Genomic DNA, 19,150 nt, shown 5'->3' with positions numbered 1-19,150 from the left:
TTATTTAACAATTTTTAATTGGATGAATAAATAAGTCAACTAACCTCTTAAATCCTTGAAATTGAAATATATGTTGCATTAAATTTTTAAAATCAAATTCAAAATACTTTTGACTTTCCGGAATTATTCAGGGAAACATTTAATTTAGTATATTACTAAACTTGGCTACTTATACGTTTTAAAAGAAGTGAATAAATCTCTAGTTTGACTCGGAAATCATCCATTAGTATTTAAACAATTATAACTAACTTGACTTAATAGTTAGTTCATTAGTTTATTTAAAAAAGTGTTAAAAATTTGAATTTTATTTTGTACATATATCAATTTATTAGTTAGCAATAAATTTTTAAATAAAATTTCGATTCATGCGAATTAATTATTAACCTGTCAAATCAAAAGATACTGTAAAAATAAAAAAATTAAAAAAAATTATTACTTAAAAAGATAAAATATTAAAATGATATCCAAAAATTCATACTACTAATAAAAATAATCTCAAAAGTTATAAACGACAAATAAAGTCCATAAATTATTTAAAAATATGACAAAAATTTCTAAAAATATCACTTTTGTAATTATTAGTGAAAAATTATTTTTATATTTAGCAAATGATTTGTCTATTTGATATAAATATAGAAATATTTTTATAATCATTCGGAAGGTGCACAAAAAAAATGAAACAAAATTTGATCTATCGAACTTTTTAATTTTTAACAGAATTTTATTAATTCACAATAATAAAATAAGATTATTTGACGTAATATTATCAAATTTTAACAACAAAAATATCTTATTTTTTAATAATTTTTGTAATAAACTGTATCAAAATATAATTTCGATAATATTTTTTGAGAATATATATTCGGTAGTTGTTTATTTTTATCGGATTTCAAAATTTTTCGAAAAGTATTTGTCATTAATATCATTTAAGATTATTTTTGTCACAGACATAAACTTTAGATACAATTTTAATAATTTATCTCTACTAAAAATTTCATTAATTTGACTTAGAAATGTGTCATTACACATAATGTAATGGGTCTCTCCTATATGTCAATTTTTTTTTATTCCACGCTGAAAAAACAGTTTTGCATTTAAAAAGATCTTAATCAATTGATTAAAGAAACAATAATTATTTATTTAGGCCAAACATTCATACTAAAACCCCCCTACTATTTTTAAGGGTGTAAGTTGTGAATGATCATATCATGGATGAATTGATTGATGTGCTTATCAGAAGAACCTCCATCTTGTAACGCTTTTCTTGCTAAATCCTTCATCTGCATTGCTCTGTTTTTAATCTCTTCAGCATTTGGCCCGTCCATGACCTCCCAAATGCACCTTTGAAGCTCTTGTGCATTGATAGCTCCATCTTCCTCAGACTTAGCATTCACTCCAGTCTTGAACACATTTGATACAAGCACCGCATTTGTTGGCTGATCAGTCCATTCAGGACAAGCGATGACCGGCACGCCGGCGACGAGTGTCTCCAACGTAGAATTCCACCCACAATGACTAACAAAGCATGCCACAGAAGGGTGCATGAGAACCCTCTCTTGTTGGCACCATTTCACAACCAAACCTCTCCCTTTTGTCTCTTTCAGAATTTCAAAAGCTAATTCATCAGCACCACCTTCTTTATTTTCTGCCCCAGGGTTCAGCACCCACAAGAATGGTTTGTTGCTGTTCTTCAAAGCAGTAGCTATGTTTTCAATGTTCTTATTGGACAGCACAATCAAACTCCCAAACGACACATAAATCACTGAGGAATTTGGTTTATTATCAAGCCACTCTATGCAAGAATATTCAGCATTCCACAAGTCCACACTAAAGACATTGGTTTCTGTCTCTCCTAACAAAAATGGAGATACTAGTGGTCCAATGGGGTAAATAGGGGTAAGTGAAACCATGGATTTCACTATCTCTTCCTCAGCTTCATAAAACGATGTGCCAAAAACCCATTTCACTTTATCAAGTGATTGGTACAAATGCATGAGTAATCTTTTAAAATGATCAGGACTTGAAGGAAGCATAAGAGTTGGAAGATCTCTAACCTTAAATGTTGGAAGCCCAGGTAACTGCACCTTCTCATTTGGATCCTCCAAATTTTGAAAATCATCACCAGTGTTCTTGAAATATCGATAATAAATAGAGAACACTGCAGAAGCTTGGATCCAAAGCATTGCACAGGGTATGCCATGTTCATTGGCTACATCTATAGCCCAAGGAACAAAAGGGTTAACAATCATGCAAGAAAATTCTTGAGCTTTGGTGAGGTTGGTGATGAGAGTAGACAAATTTTTAGACCCTTTAGTATAAAGAGAATTTATTAGTGAATTTTGATCACTACGATCAAAATCAAAGCTAAGGCCATCAGAAAAGAACTCAAGATGAATCTCTGAGCTCTGAGAATTTGGCATTTTGGGTAAACGATGGCGTGCATTTTCTGTGGTTGCAATGGTAACATGAACACCCTTTGAAATAAGACGTTTGGCTAATTTTAAGAAGGGATTAATGTGACCTTGAAAGGGTAGTGAGACCATTAGAACGTTTATTCTCTTGTCGTTGGCCATTTTTTTTTAGTGCACAAGAGAATCAAAACTATGAGAAAATAATTGATATTTCATATACATATATGAGATTCAAGAAGCAGAACATGTTATATATAGTGCTTGATTGGGTGTCGTTAAATTAATAAAAAGAATTTATATTTTTTTTATTTTTTAGCGTGTTTAATAAATTTTTAGTAGTAAAAATAAAATACTAAAAAATAAAAAAATTCTTTTTTAGGAGTTACAATTTACATTATTTTAAAAAAATGTTTAAGAAAATATTTTTTTACATAATAAATAAATAAATAATATTTTTATATTATTGTAAAACATAATTAATAGATAAGAAGATCTTTTTGTATAACATATCTAAATATAAAATGACTTTTATTATTTTAAAAGATCTTTTTGAAAAAAATAAAAAAAAATTTTAAAAGCTCACACAAATAAACCTATAATATAATTTACATAAATATTTGTCTAGTAGAATATTCTAGAACAAATAAATAAGTCAACACAATATAAATTTGATGAATAAATATATGAAAATTAACTTTAGTTAATATTAATTTATTTTTTATTGTAAAATAAGTTTTTAATTTTTAGTTTAAAAAATTTAGAATTTAAAATTTAGAATAAAAATAATTTTAAAAAATTGCAACTTAAAAAATTAACTTCTTAATTGAACTCAAAAATTTAGTAGTAAATATGGTGTAATTGCATCAAGAAATGATTGTCATATATCAAAGAAACACACGTCTTTTTACTCTAGATAAGTTAGAACCCGAATAAAATAGATTCTATTCGTCATAATAAAAATGATAGAATAAATTTGAGAAAGAAAAATAATGTATATAAATTATTTTTTAAATTGAAATATTAAATGCTATTATTAATAAAATCAAACAAGAAAATCATGAAGTTAGTAAATATATAGATTTGATTCGGTAAAATTCTTATTTTTTGAAAATAATTTATCAAAATTAATTTTTAAAAGATACTTTTACAAAAATTGTTTCACTTATATTTAATAAATCAACCTAAACATAATTTTCGATAAATATAGAAATAGCAATCATTGCATAGTTTTCGATAAAAATAGAAATAGCAATAACTGTTTATTGGGTTATATTATTTAACAAATTTTAATTGGATGAATAAATAAGTCAACCTCTTAAATTCTTGAAAATTAAAATATATGTTGCATTAAATTTTTAAAATAAAATTAAAAATACTTTTAACTTTCCGGAATTATTCAGTGAAACATTTAATTTAGTTTATTACTAAACTTGACTACTAACACGGACACTTTTCATATTTATTTGTCCGTATGTCGAACACATTTTAAATATTTTATTCATGGATATTCATTGAATATGTGTATTTTTTGTGTTTAATCATATCTTAATAAAAAAAATTTTTGAACATATCTAAATATCATTGTGTGTTAGCATGTCCAACCTTATTCTTAACATGTATTCTTGACGTAAGTTTATAAATAATATATATTATTAATTATGAAAAGAAAAAATATTTTAAATATTTTATATAATTAAAAAATATTAAAAATAATTAAAAGTTGATTTATATTTAATATTGATAAAATACTAAAAGTTCATTATAATTTATCTAAAAAAAATATATTTTATATATATGTCTGCGTATCTCATACCGTATCGTATTTTGTGTCCGTATTAGTATCCGCGCATCATAACTACTAGTACATTTTAGAAAAAGTGAATAAATCTTTAGTTTTACTTCGAAATCAACCATTAGTAATCAAACAATTATAACTAACTTGAGTTAACCTAATGGTTAGTTCACTAGTGTATTTAAAGAAGTGCGTCAGAAATTCTAATCTCACTTTGTATATACAACAATTTATTGATCAACGATAAACTCTTAAATAAATCTCCAATTCATGTGAATTAATTCTTGACCTGATAGACCAGAAAATACTGTAAAAATTAAAAAATTCAAAAAATTATTGCTTAAAAGGATAAAACATTAAAATGATATCCAAAAATTCATACTGCTAACAAAAATAATCTAAAAAATTATAAACGACAAAGAGTCTATAAATTATTTTAAAATAAAATAAAAATATCTAAAAATTATCACTTTTTTAATTATTAGTAAAAACTCACTTTTATATTAAACAAACAGACTTATTTATTTGATACGAATGTAGAAATATTTGGATAATCATTTAGAAGATTCACACAAAAAAAGGAAACAAAATTTGATCGATTGAATTTTTTAAATTTTTAAAAGAATTTTATTAATTACAATAATGAAATAAGATTACTTGACGTAATATTATTAAAATTTAAGAATAAAACTATCTTATTCTTTAATAATTTTTATGATAAACCGTATCAAAATATAATTTTCCTAATGTTTTTTGAGAATATATATACAATAATTGGATATTTTTATAGAATTTTAAAATTTTTCGAAAAGCTATTTGTCATTAATATCGTTTAATACACGACAAAAATTACATAGGTGAAAGAAAGGATACGTGCCTTTAACTATATTAAGTGTTGGATTGTCATATATTCCTTCTCAGATTAAAATGAAATTAGAATTAGGTGACTCTGTGATCTTTTTATTTTATTTAACAATTGACATATTGTTGCAACGTTTTTGTCCGAGATGGTATAATCCGTAGACGATCGTAGGATGAAAATAATATTCATTATTTTTGTAAGGCCTAATTATTCTGCAGGTCCTATAGTTTTACCGAATTTTTAATTAGGTTCTTATACTTTTTTCTTTAATTGGGTCCATGTACCTTTTTTTTTTTAATTAAGTCTCTGTTAACGTTTGACGTCAAAAAAAACGTTAGTGAGTTGTGAAATGACTTATTTACCCCTATTCAGTTTTCATATTCTCCAAATTTATGGCTCATAGTCAAGGAACCTCATTCATTCTCTCTTCGGAAAGCTGTGTTTCGAAGAGCTCGTACTCGAAGGAAAGAAGACACTTGTATTTCTGTGGAGAGGCAGTAACCGTCCACCGTTCCTCAGCCGTTTCTGACTATGGTAGGAGGTATGTTACTTGTGGGAAGATACCAAAATGTAACTTTTTTGAGTGGATTGATGATTTTGATTGGATTGAGGTTGATGACGGTGCAAAGAATGGGTGGAAAGAAAAGGCGGGTTCACTGTTTGTGTGGTGACACTCTCAGTCTTCAAATTTCAGGAACCACAAAGAATCTTAATAGAAGATTTATTTCTTACCCTAACAGAAGATGCAAATTTTTTGAGTGGGTTGATGAAGTTTGTGAAAGAAGTAACGTGTCTGCTGCTGCTGTTGGAGTTGTTGGAACACAAAATTATGCTAAGTTGGAAGCTGAAATGTGAAAATTGAATGCACAAAAAAAAAGATAGAGAGGCTAAACGTGGAGATGGAGAGATTAATTGTTGAAGCCAAAGAAATAGATGCTTGTGTGGGTAGATTATGTGATGAGTTGAATATTTTCCAAAAACAAGTTCGGAGGTTGGATGACAATATGAAAATTCAATGTAAAATGCAATATATGCTATTTATGTTTTTGCTAGTCTTAATAATTGGAATGTGGTTTGCAAGAGTTTAGAGTTATCTGCTATGAAGTTGTAATATAAGAGATTGTATGGCTTCAATCCAATTAAAGTTAATTAAGTTTAGTTTGAATCAATTTTGCACTTTGATGTATTTTGTGTGTATAACAAATGATAGTTGGGAAGCAACTTTATCAATGTGAATATTTAAATTTTCACAATTGACAACAACTTGCAGCAAGAAGTGGCCAGAAAATATGCTACATATATTTTCATTAAATGTTCCTGTAAACCATACTTACACAAAATATCATAACATAAGTGATCATATAATATGCCACATATAGCTAATCCAAAATAAAGATCCAAAAAGTGTAACAATTAAAAGTGGTCCAACTTGATTACAAAATATTAAAATAGTGGTCCTATCCACATAATAAACAGTGGCCACATAGACACAATTCATCACAAGATATAATATTTAACAGCAACCCCAACAACCCTAACTATAAATATAAAGAGACTTCAGTCATCACTTAGGTCTATATGTAGACTAGGTGCTCCTTTTTGCTTCATCACTCCTAACTTCAGCCGCCCACTTCTCTTCACACCAAACACCTTTGTCTTTGGTAAAGGTTGAGAAGATGCTTTAGGTGCTTGGTGAGATTTTGTACTTGCCACAGCTAGGAGAGGCTGGGAGGCTGGCCCTTCAAGAGGTAAGGCTCTAGTCTCAGCCTCTACAGCAGCAACAGCAATTGGAAAATAGTTATCGTTTGGATCTCTTCCGACAGCCACCAACAATTGTTGACCATGATCACCCTTCAAGTGGCAGCCATCTACTCCTATGATAGGCCTGCAACCAGCCAAAAAGCCTTGCTTAACAGAATTTAGACACATATACATCTTCATAAACCTTGGTTGGTGTGTAATTGAAGGCCTGTCAACCAAAATCTGAGTAGTTGACCCGGGATTTGTCCTCATAATCTCTGTACAGTAATCTCTGAGCTTGCCATATTGTAGAATATCCCTGTCATGTACTTCTTTCCTCGCCTTTCTCCTCGCCCAATAAGCCTTTGTGACTGAAATATTAGCCATGTATTTATCCTGAATGGTTTGAATTACTGTTGCAATCTTCATCTCCCCCCTACTAATATTGGTAATAATCTTCTGAGACACCCAACTACTTGATGCAAGCCTACCGCTGTAATCTCGTCCACAAGTGTGCTTTCCGTTAAGGATCTTCAGCCGAAAGCAATCGGAACCACCAACTTTGGATGCAAACGCCATCCACCTACACTTCCCTTTCTTTCTTCTACAGCCCACTCTACATCTAACCTTATCATTCTTGATATACCTAATACCCCTTCCATTCAACAGAGCATGCTCCCTAATAGCATCCTTAAACTGACCAAGTGACTTGAACTCTAATTCCACCTTAAACACATATTCCCTACTCATCTCAGTCTCATTGCATTTAGGATATCTTCTCTTCTTAATTATATCATCCGAATCTCTCTCATAGCTATCAATATCTTCAGTTTCATAACCCTCGGAAATCTCTCCAACCTCAACATCATCCCTATCGGCGGCGTCATTCACAGCAGCATCAACACCACCAATTTGAGTATTGTCATGTTCATTTAAAGGGCCATCAAATCCCCCAAAAGCATTTCCAACTCCACCATCATTTCCATCTTCAACGTCAAATCCGAAATGATCCTCGTGGTCTCCATCGTCTGCACTGTCATCAAATCTATCCTCCTCACTAGACGCTTCTGATTCACATTCAACCTCTACTTCTACGAAACCACTCTCATTGTACTCACCTTCAGTTGGCACATAGTCCTTATCATTCGAACATATCTCAACACCGTTACCTTCCCTACAGCCATCAACAACATACACCAAGCAATGCTTAACAGTTTGCGACACTAATAACCTACCCATTCTCATGGCATCTCCATCACTCATCAACTCTCTGAGACCCGAACTCAATTGACAGCCTGATTCACAGTACCAGATCCTGGCATTCCCTTTGTACCCTAATTTTTGTAACTCACTAACTATTTCTTGCAAACTCCATTCATCGAGCTCATAATGCATATCTTCCAACACATTTTCCCCCAAATATTCTAACCCGTTCCCTAAATCATGAAACTTGCCACCATGGTGTATGTCTATGGTAAAATCTGAGTCCCCCATTCCTACAGGTATTAAAAACAGAAACATAATCCATTTAAAGTAACATCAGCACAGCCACAATAATCAACATTCAAGAATAAACAAAATTTATCATCCAATGCCATAGTAGCTCCATTCAATCACATAATTTGAAAAAAAGGTTCAGACTTTCATAAGTTGAAACCATCAGCATACATTACACTTTCACAAATCTCCCATTGAAAGCAAAATCTATTTAATAAAAATAGAAGTCGAATCCATTTAAAGCACCACCATCACAGCAACATGAGTCAAACAATGCCATATTTTTTTTGAAAAAAATAACACAAATATCAACTTTTAACACTGAAAAAATTAGGGTTTTTTCTTTGTCACTTACTTGCAGAAACTTTGACTGCAGAGAGATGGAGCAGAGGCGTGGTCGGAGGCTCGGCAACGTGCGGCACGGTGACTCCAGGCGAAGGCCTTCACCGCGGCGGAAGGAAGACGCCTTGGCCGGACAAACCATGGAGAAGACCTCTGACAATAACAATGCACAAGGGCCCAGCGCATAAAGAAGGCGACGGAGGGGACACCAGCAACCGTCTGTTGCAGTCGATGGCAGACACACACGCCGTCGACGGAGGCAGGAGACGGAGAAGACAAGAGAAACTTAGGATTTCTTTTTTTCTTAGGAATAAAATGTGAGGGGTTATTTGGGTATTAGAAAAAAATTTAGATTACTTCACCAAGCCTCTACAGCTAATTGCCAAGAATATTTTTTTTGTGAAGAATATTCTGTTATCTCAAACGGTACACTGACGGCAGGGACTTAATTGAAAAATAAATAAGATACAGAGACCTAATTGAAAAAAAAAGTATAGGGACCTAATTAAAAATTCAGTAAAATTATAGGACCTACAAAGTAATTAAACTTTTTTTGTAAGAGATTGTGCTATAAAATTTGAAGTCACTACCAATTAATTTTTTTATAAAAATAAAATGCTAATTAGATACTAAAAACAAAAAAGGTCTGTCATATCAAAATTTAAGTTTGGGAATCAATTACGAATAAAAAAGGAATTAATACTCTATATCATCTATTTTTAAATAATTATCTTTTATCTATTATATTATTTGTAAATATTTAATTTTATTAGTCTTCTTTAAAAAATATATTTTTTATTTATTTTTATTATTTTAATAATTAAATTTCGTCTACATAATTAACGAGAAATAATATATTATTTCTAATAATTTTATCCAAAAGAAAGATATTTATTTTATATTATTATTATTTGTTATGAAAATCAAATTTAATCAATGCTCATGATTAACTTTAACATATAATCTTAGGAATATTAAAAAAATTAATTTAATTGATATCCTAATTTTCTTTTAATTTTTATTATATTAGTTAATTTAAAGAGTTATAAAATATATGAAGTTATATTGTTCATAATTTTGGGCAATATTATATTATTTATGAGGATATTATTAATTAATATAAAAACGTAAAAAAAATTAAAGTTAAATAATTATATTATAGCTATCATCATGCTAAATTAACAGCCACCAAACCCGATTCGATATTTAGCTACAATGAATGTTAAATAATCATATGACAAGAATGTCCCAATTATCCTTATAATTTGTGCTTGAATTAATATTATAGGACTAAGTAATTACGTGACTGAACTTCACAAATTTTAATATGAATTGAACGACTTACTTGAGCTTTAATCCGTGATTCACATATATAGTAATTTTTTAGTTAATAAAAAAAAAAACGCTTTTACGTAAATGATTAAGAAAATCAAATATTAACAGATTGGGCAATGAGAGAAAATAAAATAAAAATTTTTAAAATTAAAGTAAAAAAAATTAGAATTTTTAATTATATTATCTATATTTTTATTTATAATATATTATTTTTTAATTAAACTATAAATCCAATATTAAATTTAACAGACCTATTCATTATTTTTTTAGTGAGTTCTAGATACACTTATTCTTATAAATTTAAACTGATATAACCAAAAAACCTATGTATGTAGATGGACAGAAATTAGGTACTGTGTTTTTTTAAGGTCTAAGTGCAATTTTAAAATATGTAAGAATATTTTTGTATATTTTATATATTTTTTTTAAAAAAAAAAGAAAAAAGGTCCACATGACAACTGAATTTTTTTAAAATAAATAAAATAAATAATTTAATTACGAATATATACTAATTTGAGAGTATTTACGAATTTCTATTAAGTGAGTTATCTTATTTACACTATAAATGAGATAAGTTTGGTCATATTTCGTTTACAGTGTAAACAATATATTTCTAGAAAGCGACTATAAATAAAAGTTGTTCACAGCGTTTCTGACTCCACATTTCTCTCATTCTCTCTTTTTTGCACCGTTTTGTTAATATTTATTAGTTTTCCAGATGTTATGGTACACAGGGATGCACGCATGGACGCAAGGGACCCTGACATCAACTGCCTCAACGCTAGTTGGCATATTGCAGGAGCTATCAACTTTGAAGTTAGTATTATCTTTATTGTTTAAATTAATAAGTGTATCCAATTTTATTTCGAGAACTTTTATAGAGTTAGTGTTTTAACACATGAGTAGATTGGATGATATCGAGGTAACACAATTTAGGTTAGTTGGCAAGTTAGTAACATGAGTTAGGTGTATAATTTACTCATAGTGAAAGTTAGATAACTAATTAATTTGATTTGATTAGTTAATTAAATATTTTTATTAGTTAATATTTTTTTTAAATTCGGAGAGGATTCTTAAGTATTGGTTTTGTATTATGTTTATTATGTTGTGATGTTTATTTGAGTTACATTTTAGATTTGTTAGAATAGATTTGCACATGCTAGAGAACTTAGTTTGGAATCGAATCTTTATAAAAGTTTTTCTTTTAAACAGAGGCCTCGCCTGCTACTACCTAGGCGGTTAGTAACACACTTGCACCCACAGACGCTATCATCCTTTACTTGAGGGAGGCTGGGTTCGGTGACACGATGCAGTTTAGGAACTTTGTGTTTGACAACACCCTGATCACTGCAATCGTGGAGTGCTGGCGTCCAGAGATCCACACTTTCTACCTGCCATTGGGTGAATGCACCATCACCCTACAGAATATTGCATACCACCTCAGGTTACGCACGCATGGGGAGCCAGTGGGTGGGTGCCTGCATGACTTCTAGACTTGATACCAGCGATTGACATGGGAGTACGTGGAGGAGCTCTTGGGTGCCAGACCCCCACACGGTCTGCAGCAGGGTGCCCAGAAGAAGGAGTCATTTAGTATCAAGATGACATGGTTTTGGGACAGAATTCGCCACATGCCTCCGAGTACCACGGATCCATCCACCCTCCGACAGTACACTAGGTGTTACATCATGCTATTGATCGGTGGTTACCTGATTTCCGACAAGTCCAACAATCAGGTGCATATCAGATGGTTGCCACTGTTGCCTGACTTCGGGAGGTGCAGCAGTCTATCGTAGGAGTCTGCTGTACTTGCATGGACGTATCACTCCTTGTGCTATGCAGCCACTGTAAATACCGATTATCCGCTACCATTTGAGCATGTACCTCCCTACCCTTCTGGACAAACAACTACTACAATCTCTTGTATGTACATATAATAATAGCTAAAATTAGTAGATACCTTGTACCTTTCAAAAGCGCGTTAATGCACTCAAATAGGCTAGTTGCATGTCCCTAAACCAACGTCCACCATCACAATGTTACAACCATATTTTCTTATTAAATCTACCGGCTCAATAAGTCATCAAACATGATAACGTCCTCAGAACATCCATGTACCACTCGTATCCAGCATTGCTAGGACTGTATGCAGTATTAATGAGATACAGTTTGTCCTCGGCTGACTTGAACCGAGACATGAAGTTTGCAGCCATGTGCCTGACACAATACGCATGGTGTTCCCTAGGAGGCTTCTAGAGGCTGTCATCAGCTCTAAGTGTAGCCTTGATGTCTTAGGATATATCAGATATAATCAGTAGCTCTTCTTGCAGTGTCACATGGCGTCTTATATTGGTAAGGAAGAATGACCATGATTTCGTACTCTCAAACTCAATAATGGCGAAGGCCATAGGGAGGATGTTATTGTTACTATCCCGTGCAACTACAATTAGAAACCCTCCACCATATTTGCCATACAAGTGTGTGCCATCTATGGAGACAAACGGCTTACGATGCTTGAAAGCTGCAATGCAGGGAGGGTATGACCAGAACATCTTGTTGAACCAACCGCCGTCGCGCACCATCAAGTGGCCATCATAATACGACACTACACTGATATCACATACCATGCTAGGGAGACAACTCTGCAATGCTTGGAGCAATTGTAGCACCTTGTTGTATAACTCCTTCTAATCACCATATATCTACGTAATTGTTTTTTGTTTTGCCATCCAAACCTTTCTCTACGACGACTTGAAGTGATAGCTCTGTCTCGCTGTACTCTATAGAATAGAAATGGTCACTGACGGAGTGAACTGTATGAGTGGCAGGATGATTCTGCATATGAGGTTGCTGTCAAGCTGTCGGTGATCCTGTGACATGATGGGGCCAGAAACGTGTGTGTAGTCTGCTGAATTTACGCACCTCCCTAACCATTTTAAATATAGTCAAATTAAAATCTAACCAAAATAAGAATGACGAAGAAGATAATGAATTAAAATACAATAACACTCACCAATATCCCAGATTCTGTCGGAAGGCGACACAGAGACTATAAGGACAACCATCTGTAAATTATCGGCAACATACATGGTACTTTAACCGATCTGACTCGACTATCCGATACTCGATACTTCTCCGAATGTTGTAATTCTTCACGTCTTGCTGCATTGCCTCTTTGCTCCTGAATCTGTGACCAACCCGAAACTCCACACCACCATTGGTGTTGTAATTATCGGCTCCCATATTCGAATACAGAGTTTCCTCGTGTAGTGCATCCAAATCCAATGTATGGTAGTGGCTGGGTACATATGATAACTTTGGAATTGGACATGGAGCAGGGAAAAGGTATTAAATTGATCCACCAATAGGAGTCTCAGGTATGAACTCATCATCGTCGTCATCGTCAGAGGAACCACTTTTATGGCTATCGACAACGTACTCTTTGTCGAATTCCTCATCCTCAACGTCCATGTTCTACACTAGACTAGCATAGTGCAATGGTCGTGGTGTGAGCGGAGAGTCATTCGGTACAAAGTTGAGGCCGCTAGCATCACCACCACTACCAACATCATGAACCTCCGCAGAAAGCTCCATCACTTGTTCAACCATAATTCTACCATGCACGTCAAGCATTAGGCGCACATGCTCATCGCCATTGAGCCAGAATGGACGAACCTGAAATGCACCATTCCCTGTCGTGCTAGCATCCTATACCCAACTCTACCAGTCTCTTTTCTCTCCCTACCGCCGACGTGCGTCAATATCATACTCTTTAACTCGGGCAACGAATTTTCTCTTCGAGTTCGAAACAACATAGGACTCTCACACTCAAATATAACCCTGATATCACTGTTTTTCATCTGACAGTTGGGATACACCATCACAACAAAGAAAGCATTGCCACTAGATATTTTTGCTAAATTTTTCGAGAAAAAAAAACGGGAGAGAAAGAAGAATTGATTTTAGTCGTATTCTATCTCATTTACTGTGTAAATATTTTTTAATCTCATGTAAACATGATACGTTACCACATGTCCATGCCTTATCTCGTATACACTGTAAACGAGATAAGTCACTTAATGAAAATTCGTAAATACCCTCAAATTAACGTATATTCGTAATTAAAATATTTATTTTATTTATTTAAAAAATCCCATGCCAATTTCTTTTGGAATTTAGAAAGAGCAGGTAAAACAACTTGTAAAACAAAAAGTAGTAAAAAATATAGGTAAATACCAATTCGGTACCTGAAGATTTAAGCATTAATAAAATGGCACCTACCAGATGTTATCAACAAAATGGTTCCTGAACAATTTTTAAATTTGACAAAAGTGATCATCCGCCATTTGACTCCATTTTCATTGATAGAAAATTATGAGTTGACCAACAAATTTGATAAATTTTCTAATTTACCTTTAGTCACAAATCCTAATCTCATCCTCTTCCACCCCTAACTCTCATCGCCACCATCCTCTCACCTTATCCCAATTCTGTCATCACTCTAACTTCTCACCACATAACCTCATCATCATCATCATCATCATCATCATCATCATCATCATCATCATCATGTTATTCATCAACAATATGAAAAAATGAATTTTTTTTTACAGAAAAGAAATGAAAAGAATGAGGTTCTAAATCCGGCTACATTTTTCAAATTCACGCTCTCAGTTAAATAATTCTCCGTGAAGTTTTTCAGAGGCTTCACCGACAAATCAAACCTTGTGATGGCGAACCTCGATTCGTTGTAAAGGATCAAGTCGGAGGAATCTTCGGAAAATTCTTCATCGCTAGGGAAGGGTTGTAACTTCCTACTTCTCTTGAGGTTTTTTTTTGTTTCCGTCACAGCATGTTTTCTGATGTTGGGATAAGATTTTTGTGTTCTTCTTTTTCTTCTTCTCATCTTCGTTGTGGTAATGGTGGTGTTCTTCTTCTCGTCTTCAGCGGCGCTTTTTTCATTTTTCATCTTCTTTTTTATTGTTACTTAGCTTTAATATATTTTGTTTTGATTATATTTAATTGTGGTTGTTTTTCTTTTTCTTTTTAGTTATGTTGTCACTGCTTTCATTTTTCTTCTTCCTCACTTCCCTATTTTTGGGAATTTTTATTCATTCATAAATTTTGATTATCGTTTGATTGCTAAAGTCTTAATATTTCTTCCATAAAATCAATGAGTTTGGCTTGTTGATAGTGATGCTGCAGGGTTGATGATGATGATCCTCTATTTTCATTTGTGAATAAGAAGAAGAAGAAGAAGAAGGAGGAGGAGGAGGAATACGAGAGAGAGAGAGAGAGAGAGAGAGAGAGAGAGAGAGAGAGAGAAAGAGAGAGAGAGAGAGAAGAATAAAAGGTAAATTAGGAATTTTATCAAATTTGTTAGCCAACTCAACGTTTTTTGTTAATGAAAATGGAGTCGAATGATGGATGGTCACTTTTGTCAAATTTAAAAATCGTTCAAAGACCATATTGTCGATAATATCTGTTAGGTACCGTTTTGTCAGCGCTAACAGTTTTCTAATCCTTTTATAAGGGGTTGATTTTAGTTGTATTCTATCTCATTTACTGTGTAAATATTTTTTAATCTCACGTATCACATTTACTATGTAAATGTGATACGTTACCACATGTTCATGCCTTATCTCATATACACTGTAAACGAGATAAGTCACTTAATAAAAATTCGTAAATACCCTCAAATTAACGTATATTCGTAATTAAATGAATTTTTTTTTACAGAAAAGAAATGAAAAGACAGAGGCTCTAAATCCAGCTACATTTTTCAAATTCACGCTCTCAGTTAAATAATTCTCCGTGAAGTTTTTCAGAGGCTTCACCGACAAATCAAACCTTGTGATGGCGAACCTTGATTCGTTGTGAAGGACCAAGCCGGAGGAATCTTCGGAAAATTCTTCGTCGTTAGGGAAGGGTTGTAACTCCCTACTTCTCTTGAGGTTTTTTTTTTTGTTTCCATCGCAGCATATTTTCTGATGTTGGGATAAGATTCTTGTGTTCTTATTCTTCTTCTTCTTCTCATCTTCGTTGTGGTAATGGTGGTGTTCTTCTTCTCGTCTTCAGTGGCGCTGTTTTCATTTTTTATCTTCTTTTTTATTGTTACTTAGCTTTAGTATGTTTTGTTTTGATTATATTTGATTGTGGTTGTTTTTATTTTTCTTTTTAGTTATGTTGTCACTGCTTTCATTTTTCTTCTTCTTCGCTTCCCTGTTTTTGGAAATTTTTATTCATTCATAAATTTTGATTATCGTTTAATTGTTAAAGTTTCAATCTTTCTTCTATAAAATTAATGAGTTTGGCTTGTTGATAATGATGCTGCAGGATTGATGACAATGATCCTCCATTTTCATTTGTGAAGAAGAAGAAGGAGGATGAGGAATACGAGAGAGAGAGAGAGAGAGAGAGAGAGAGAGAGAGAGTAGAACCAAGGATAAGTTAATGATTTTATCAAATTTGTTAGCCAACTCAACGTTTTCTGTTAATGAAAATGGAGTTGAATGACGGATGGTCATTTTTGTCAAATTTAAAAATCGTTCAAAGACCATATTGTCGATAATATCTGTTAGGTACCGTTTTGTCAGCGCTAACAGTTTTCTAATCCTTTTATAAGGGGTTGATTTTAGTTGTATTCTATCTCATTTACTGTGTAAATATTTTTTAATCTCACGTATCACATTTACTATGTAAATGTGATACGTTACCACATGTTCATGCCTTATCTCATATACACTGTAAACGAGATAAGTCACTTAATAAAAATTCGTAAATACCCTCAAATTAACGTATATTCGTAATTAAATGAATTTTTTTTTACAGAAAAGAAATGAAAAGACAGAGGCTCTAAATCCAGCTACATTTTTCAAATTCACGCTCTCAGTTAAATAATTCTCCGTGAAGTTTTTCAGAGGCTTCACCGACAAATCAAACCTTGTGATGGCGAACCTTGATTCGTTGTGAAGGACCAAGCCGGAGGAATCTTCGGAAAATTCTTCGTCGTTAGGGAAGGGTTGTAACTCCCTACTTCTCTTGAGGTTTTTTTTTTTGTTTCCATCGCAGCATATTTTCTGATGTTGGGATAAGATTCTTGTGTTCTTATTCTTCTTCTTCTTCTCATCTTCGTTGTGGTAATGGTGGTGTTCTTCTTCTCGTCTTCAGTGGCGCTGTTTTCATTTTTTATCTTCTTTTTTATTGTTACTTAGCTTTAATATATTTTGTTTTGATTATATTTAATTGTGGTTGTTTTTCTTTTTCTTTTTAGTTATGTTGTCACTGCTTTCATTTTTCTTCTTCTTCGCTTCCCTGTTTTTGGAAATTTTTATTCATTCATAAATTTTGATTATCGTTTAATTGTTAAAGTTTCAATCTTTCTTCTATAAAATTAATGAGTTTGGCTTGTTGATAATGATGCTGCAGGATTGATGACAATGATCCTCCATTTTCATTTGTGAAGAAGAAGAAGGAGGATGAGGAATACGAGAGAGAGAGAGAGAGAGAGAGAGAGAGAGAGAGAGTAGAACCAAGGATAAGTTAATGATTTTATCAAATTTGTTAGCCAACTCAACGTTTTTTGTTAATGAAAATGGAGTCGAATGATGGATGGTCACTTTTGTCAAATTTAAAAATCGTTCAAAGACCATATTGTCGATAATATCTGTTAGGTACCGTTTTGTCAGCGCTAACAGTTTTCTAATCCTTTTATAAGGGGTTGATTTTAGTTGTATTCTATCTCATTTACTGTGTAAATATTTTTTAATCTCACGTATCACATTTACTATGTAAATGTGATACGTTACCACATGTTCATGCCTTATCTCATATACACTGTAAACGAGATAAGTCACTTAATAAAAATTCGTAAATACCCTCAAATTAACGTATATTCGTAATTAAATGAATTTTTTTTTACAGAAAAGAAATGAAAAGACAGAGGCTCTAAATCCAGCTACATTTTTCAAATTCACGCTCTCAGTTAAATAATTCTCCGTGAAGTTTTTCAGAGGCTTCACCGACAAATCAAACCTTGTGATGGCGAACCTTGATTCGTTGTGAAGGACCAAGCCGGAGGAATCTTCGGAAAATTCTTCGTCGTTAGGGAAGGGTTGTAACTCCCTACTTCTCTTGAGGTTTTTTTTTTTGTTTCCATCGCAGCATATTTTCTGATGTTGGGATAAGATTCTTGTGTTCTTATTCTTCTTCTTCTTCTCATCTTCGTTGTGGTAATGGTGGTGTTCTTCTTCTCGTCTTCAGTGGCGCTGTTTTCATTTTTTATCTTCTTTTTTATTGTTACTTAGCTTTAATATATTTTGTTTTGATTATATTTAATTGTGGTTGTTTTTCTTTTTCTTTTTAGTTATGTTGTCACTGCTTTCATTTTTCTTCTTCTTCGCTTCCCTGTTTTTGGAAATTTTTATTCATTCATAAATTTTGATTATCGTTTAATTGTTAAAGTTTCAATCTTTCTTCTATAAAATTAATGAGTTTGGCTTGTTGATAATGATGCTGCAGGATTGATGACAATGATCCTCCATTTTCATTTGTGAAGAAGAAGAAGGAGGATGAGGAATACGAGAGAGAGAGAGAGAGAGAGAGAGAGAGAGAGAGAGTAGAACCAAGGATAAGTTAATGATTTTATCAAATTTGTTAGCCAACTCAACGTTTTTTGTTAATGAAAATGGAGTCGAATGATGGATGGTCACTTTTGTCAAATTTAAAAATCGTTCAAAGACCATATTGTCGATAATATCTGTTAGGTACCGTTTTGTCAGCGCTAACAGTTTTCTAATCCTTTTATAAGGGGTTGATTTTAGTTGTATTCTATCTCATTTACTGTGTAAATATTTTTTAATCTCACGTATCACATTTACTATGTAAATGTGATACGTTACCACATGTTCATGCCTTATCTCATATACACTGTAAACGAGATAAGTCACTTAATAAAAATTCGTAAATACCCTCAAATTAACGTATATTCGTAATTAAATGAATTTTTTTTTACAGAAAAGAAATGAAAAGACAGAGGCTCTAAATCCAGCTACATTTTTCAAATTCACGCTCTCAGTTAAATAATTCTCCGTGAAGTTTTTCAGAGGCTTCACCGACAAATCAAACCTTGTGATGGCGAACCTTGATTCGTTGTGAAGGACCAAGCCGGAG

The 19,150-nt window shown here is 32.4% G+C and overlaps 1 protein-coding gene across 1 annotated transcript; it reads right to left on the bottom strand.

Moving 5' to 3' along the window:
- Positions 1 to 1,049: 1,049 nt before the first annotated feature.
- LOC107479971 (UDP-glycosyltransferase 84B2-like) lies at positions 1,050 to 2,619 on the bottom strand. Its single transcript, XM_016100088.3, has one exon. The coding sequence runs from the start codon at positions 2,571 to 2,573 to the stop codon at positions 1,179 to 1,181; it is 1,395 nt and encodes a 464-aa protein (XP_015955574.1). The 5' UTR covers positions 2,574 to 2,619; the 3' UTR covers positions 1,050 to 1,178.
- Positions 2,620 to 19,150: the final 16,531 nt, after the last annotated feature.

Source organism: Arachis duranensis, chromosome 1 (genome assembly GCF_000817695.3).
Source record: "Arachis duranensis cultivar V14167 chromosome 1, aradu.V14167.gnm2.J7QH, whole genome shotgun sequence".
Taxonomy (NCBI): domain Eukaryota; kingdom Viridiplantae; phylum Streptophyta; class Magnoliopsida; order Fabales; family Fabaceae; genus Arachis; species Arachis duranensis.
This window is presented reverse-complemented; position numbering and strand designations above follow the sequence as displayed.